The 6,000-nt window shown below is 36.5% G+C and overlaps 1 protein-coding gene and 1 pseudogene across 14 annotated transcripts in view; one reads left to right on the top strand and one right to left on the bottom strand.

The window, feature by feature from the left end:
• LOC105742705 overlaps positions 1-1,290 on the bottom strand; it is a 2,594-nt pseudogene extending 1,304 nt beyond the window's left edge.
• The window catches only part of Ncor1 (nuclear receptor corepressor 1), a 171,959-nt gene that overhangs the window by 85,547 nt on the left and 80,412 nt on the right, over positions 1-6,000 (top strand). For all 14 annotated transcript variants that reach the window (XM_023719309.1, XM_023719312.1, XM_023719313.1 and 11 more), the window contains 2 exons: positions 4,845-5,023; positions 5,935-5,989. In XM_023719309.1, the coding sequence (XP_023575077.1) occupies positions 4,845-5,023; positions 5,935-5,989 (234 nt within the window). The remainder of the gene's footprint in view (positions 1-4,844; positions 5,024-5,934; positions 5,990-6,000) is intronic.

The raw sequence follows: 6,000 nt of genomic DNA, 5'->3' as shown, positions 1-6,000 counted from the left end.
TGGTAATCCTCCTGCTTTCAGTTTCCCCAGTGCTGGGATTACTGTTGCCCACCGTGGGGGCAGATCTGGTGTGGCATGTGGTGCCAGGGACCGAACTGCAGTCCCTGTGCTTGCCTAAGCAGGCACTTTAGTCCCCTGAGCTGTCTCCCTGGGCACCCTCCCACCCATTGAAGGTTTTAAACAAGGCAATTAAGTGATGGCACTTGCATCTCTCAAAAATGCCTTTGGCAGCAAGGATTCCTGGAGAGATGAGAAGACAGTTTAAGAAGGTCCTTAAACAATATGTATCCAGGGTCAGCATGGTGGTACTTGGTGTACAGTCATACCATTCTTAGAGTCTTAAGGCAGGAGGATTGCCAACTTGAGTCCACGTTGGGGGACTTAGCAAGATTGTCTTTAAATAAAAAGTACAAGGAGGTGTACTGGTGGGCAGAGGCCCAAGGTTTAACCCCTAATCTCCCCCTCCCACCCAATAGATTTATATCATTGCAACAGTGGTAGGCTAATAGAGATAGAAAAGAGGGGACAGGATAGTAAGAGGTAGAGTGGACAAGATGGATGGGGTATGGTGTGAGAAAGAAGAGGGGTGGAAAGAGAGTTCCTGATTTTTAGGTTCAAGTACTGAACTGGTGGTGCCAGCTTCTAAAGTTGAGAAACAACTTTGCAGACGACAGCATGTTGTTTAAAGTTTGTTTTCTACCTGGTGAGTTTGGGAGAGAGTTGAACTGCAGAGTTAGATAACAGTTATCTATATGCAGGTCATACAGTTGCAGGCACGGATGGTGATATAAATAAAAGGGCAAGTGTGTATTAAAACTAAATGCAAAAAGAACATATAAGAATGGCATTTCACTAATTTTTCATGAGAAGATACTTTTTTATAGTGAGTAATTTGTTTTTCAGGCATTTCTTTGCCTCTGTCAAAAAGGGACTTAATAACATTATGAAACACTTAATTAGTGTAGACCAGGGTATACATTTGAAGAATATAATATCCAGGCCCAACAATAACACTATTTCTGTCCTTATGAAGCTTCCTCATTACTTTCCCACAACAGAACTCATTAATATCTGGATAAATTCACTTTACATTCATTTTTATATTATTATCTTCAGTAATTACATATAATCACCTTCAGTGTCATTTTCTTGAATGTAATTTTTATACTTTTGAAGCTATCTTTGCATTTCCTGTTCTTAATATTTAGTAGTATATTAATAAATAAAGACCCCAGTTAGTCTTGTGTAGCCCAGGTTCAAACCATCTATTAAGGTTGGTCTAAAAGCCATCTGCTATTATTGATTTAAATTCATTTTGTTTTTGATATAGTTTTTCTTAAAATTCTCAGAATTCTTAGTTTTATTTGTTGTAGTCATTCCCTTAAGTAATAATCAAGGATAATTATTATAGTCCTATGTTTTAAAATAAATGCTAACTACAAATAAGTATGTAAATATTAGCTTCTGAAGGTGGAACTATGTAGAGGACTTAAGTATGTACTTAATACTTTATTTGCAAAACTAAGGTAGATTTAAAGTGTTAAATGATGTAGAAATAATAAATTAATTCAAGTTACTGCATGTATACTGTTCAGCAAAATTTAAAAGTAAAAGGTAAGTTGAGTATGGTGGCCCATACCTGTCAGGAGGATCACAGGTTCAGTGCTGGACTGGGCAACTTACTGAGACCTTTTCTCAAAATAAATAGGGCTGGAATGTGGCTTATTGGTGGAAAGCTTGCCTAGTATGTTCAAGGGCTTGGGTTCTTGTAACTGTTCCTGTTACCACAAAAGGAACACAAAAGCCCTAAGAAGCAGCGTCATAAATCGCTATACTCCACTTTTTACTAGTACTTAATTTGGACAGTATTTTTTCTCTTTTTGTGGCTATTGTTGGTTTAGGTTGTGGGATTAATTGTTTGCTTTTTTGGAAATGGTAAATTTAGGTATATAGCTACTTAAAATTGCTGTGATAAGGTATTTTATGTGTATTACCACATTTAAACTGAAAATTCTATAAAGGCTGTTGGAAATGAAAAAAATAAATGCACAAGTGCAGAATAAATAATTTGCACAAGTCCCCAGACTGGTACTTAGTGGAGCCAGATATCCACCCCAGGCAGCCAGACTCTGGGATCCTGTGCTCTTTCCCATGTCTGTATTCAGTCAGGTGCATTCTTCCAACAGATCAAAAAATTGCCCTGTTAGGTGCCAGATTTTGTTCCAAGAATTCAGAATACAGTGGAGAAGTAAGCCACCAGATTAGTCAGTCTCATGAAGCTAAATTCCTAGCAAGGGAGATAGAGATTTCTAATTAGTTTGCTTCTGTGTGTTAGTTATAAGAATTTGTTTGCTTATTTTGCTTTTTTGTGACAGAGTCTCACTATGTAGTGCAGGTTATCCTTGAACTCACTGTGTAGTCCAGGCTTCTGGTGATGTTCTTATAGGCATGTGCCATTATTCCTGAGTCCTAGAGTATGTTTTAAAAATCCACTTTCTGTGAGTTTTCCTGCATGATAAGGCCTATTTGTACAATTTGTCATTTTATTGTATTTATGGTAGGATTCCATCAGTATTTGATATGGCGCACTATTTGGCCTTCATGATTAAATAATTGTATCATATGTTCTTAAAACTTATTTCACAATTCTTGTCACATAAGCCCTGGAAGAGGTGGAAACCTGTATATATTATGAGTTTGTGCTATCCAAATTGTTACTATTGATACCTCAGATTATTGTACCAAAGTAGGCTTTTTAAAGGTTGTTTTTCCCTTTTAACTTTTGATAGTCTGCTTTCTGAAGGAGATGATCCAGAGTGGTTTTTGGTCCTTAGATATATGTAACTTTTGGAAGAAAATTTTACTGACACATTTTTGTGCATTGTTATTTAATGTCAAGGTCTCGCCATTTCCTGTAGCTGCCTTGTGAATTAGATAGTGTTTTAATGTAGCACAGATTCATTTCTTTCTGGGCTGTGTGAGACACATTGCTCTGGGAACACATTTGCATCATTGTCTTGGAAAATAAACTTTCAAACTATAAATATATAATATGCATAATACTGTGTAATATCAGAGCAAGTAGAGTTTTCATTTCTCTTATAGCAGTTTACTCAGGAGCATTAAAACATTACTCATACTATATTGTTTTTAAAATCATCTCTAAAATGTATGATCGAAAGGAAACCTATCTTGAAAATTGTAGCCGTAATACCTGCAGTGACTAAATCTGTGTTAAACTTCATTGCTTATTTTTCTATCAATTCTGGTCGGAAACATCTGCAAACATCCCAAACCAGTTTATCTCTTGAGGTGATTTTAAGCTAATGAGTCTGCCCCCAACACTGACGTCCAAATTGATTGAGAGTACCCCACAAAATTAGAGACTTTGGAGCTGGATAGAATATCAATGGTAGAATATTTGCTGTCCATTCAATCCCTAGAACTACCATGAAACAAAAAATTAGACTTTGTAAGGACTGGACTAGTGGCAGTATCCACCATTTGTGGAAAGTTTTTAGGAGGAAAGTTTATATTGGGCAAATATTATTTTGATAAAAGTTTTTTTTTTAAAGGAAAGTTAATGATTATAAACATCCCAAGTTCAACTTATTTGGAAAAAGTAAGTTGTGTTGGGAGATCACTCAGTTGAGTAAGTGTTTGCCTGGCAAGCACAAGGTCCTGAGGTGGTTTTTTTTTTTGTTTTTTTTTGTTTTTTTTTTTTTTTTTTTGTGGACCTGGGGATTGAACTCAGACCCTTGTGCTTGCCAAGCAAGAGCTTATTCTACTGAGCTGTCTCCCTGGCCCAATAAATTGTGTTGGGAATGGTGGTGCTCATCTGTAATACCAGTACTTAGAAGGCTGATGCAGGAGATTGCCTTGAGTTCAGTGCTAGCCCAGGCCACATAATGTAGCACTATTTAAAAACATCAAACGTTTATACAGGTAACTGAGTTTTGATTGAAACCAGTTTAAATTCTAAGGATAATAGTCTTGAAAGTTTAAAAAAAAAAAGTTGAAGCCAGATATGGGAGCACAACTATAATTCCAGCACTTGGAAGACTGAGGCAGGAGGACTACTGTGAGTTTGAGACCAGCCTGTGCCACACAGAAAGTTCAAGATCAGCCTGAACTGCATAGTGAGACACTGTCTCAAAACAAAAACAAAATCCAAATAGTAGCCTTACATTTTTAGTGAAAGATTATATATAGTTAGCAAAAAGTATTTGTATGTCGGTTTAGGTAATTTGAGATCAATGATTTAAATATTTTAATGCCTGATTGTTTTTTTATGTTCTCTAAAATGATTCTAAGGGGGGCCGGGGAGATGGCTCAGTGGAATAAGTGCTTCCTTGGCAAGCGCAAGGGCCTGAGTTCAATCCCCGGTTCTGGAAAAATAAATAAATAAAAATAAAATGATTCTAAGATTTGTTTTCTAAAATGTTGTTGGCACTACTTTTTAAATAATACTGTGTGATAGTAAAAGTTTCATAAAGTCACTACTGCTAGGTCTGCATTATCTTCTAAGTACCACATTCATTTAAGCATGGAATGTTTATCAAAGTATAGTTATAAGAGAAATATGTAATCTCTGCATCAATAATTTAATGAATCAAGTATATGAGTAATTATTATGTTAGGTGCTATTGTTATTAAACTGTTTTTAAATGCCTTTTAGGAGGGCCAGGGACATAAGCGCCTCCCTGGCGAGCACAAAATCATGAGTTCGATTCCCAGTATTAAAAAAAAGTCTTTTAGGAGAAATTTTTTTGTCCTTTTAAAATGTGTAGTTTAAACTTTATTGTAAGTAAGCACTTTTTCTTTTCTCTTTTTTTCTTTTGCAGAATAATGAGAAGCAGATGCGACAACTCTCTGTGATCCCACCTATGATGTTTGATGCAGAACAAAGACGGGTCAAGTTCATTAACATGAATGGGCTTATGGAAGACCCTATGAAGGTTTATAAAGATAGACAGTTCATGAATGTTTGGACTGACCACGAGAAGGAGATCTTTAAGGACAAGTAAATTAAATTTTAAATTATTGTCTATTATGTAAGTTTGTAAAAGTGTGTGGCATTTACCTGTAAATGGAACTGTTCATTGTCAATTTGCTCCCATTTTGACATTGAAGTGGGTATTATGACAAGTAGAGAATTTTGATTTTCCCATGAATTTATAGGTGGGAAAATAGGAAAGAGGAATTGGAGATACAGAGTTGTTTATGACAGGTTTCCAAGTTTGGAAGCTGTGGACATCACTTTGGGAGTGTTTTGCTTTTTTCTAACAGCATTGGGGATTAAACCCAGGGCTATATCCCAAACCCTTTTTATTTTTTTATTGTGAGCCATGGTTTCACTAATTTGCCCATACTGGAACTAAACTGATCCTCCTGCCTCAGCCTTCCGCTAGGCAGGGATTATAGGCTTGCAGCACCACACTTGACTTGGGTAGCCTTTTTTTTTTTTTTTTTAAATCTTTTATTTACTTTCCTATTTGGTACAGAGTCTTGCTATGTAGCCCGGACTCGTAATGATCCTCCTGTCTCACCCTTCCCAACACTGGGATTATAGGCATGTGCCACCATGCCCAGTTTCAGTGGCCAGCATGGCATGTGGTACCGGGGCTTGAACCTGGGTCCTTGTGCTTGTCAGGCAGGCATTTAGACCACCGAGCTATCTCCCCAGCCCGGGGAGGTTTTTTAAAATACATATTTCTCTGCCTTACCAGAGATCCATCTAATCAATGTCTAATAGATGGTTCCAAGGACTCTACCCTTTAAAAATCTCTTCAGGACTCTGCAGTTGTTACTCTAATTGATAGAAAGGAATCGCTGGAAGTTAGACTACATAATATTTCTTGTTCTCAGTTTTTCTTTTTAATTTATTAAAATGTTTCTGCATGCAATTTTTATTGTTGTTGTTGTTTTACTTAGGTTTATCCAGCATCCTAAAAACTTTGGATTAATTGCATCATACTTGGAAAGAAAGGTAAGAAATGG

This window comes from Octodon degus, unplaced genomic scaffold (genome assembly GCF_000260255.1).
Source record: "Octodon degus isolate 3935 unplaced genomic scaffold, OctDeg1.0 scaffold00067, whole genome shotgun sequence".
Taxonomy (NCBI): domain Eukaryota; kingdom Metazoa; phylum Chordata; class Mammalia; order Rodentia; family Octodontidae; genus Octodon; species Octodon degus.
This window is presented reverse-complemented; position numbering and strand designations above follow the sequence as displayed.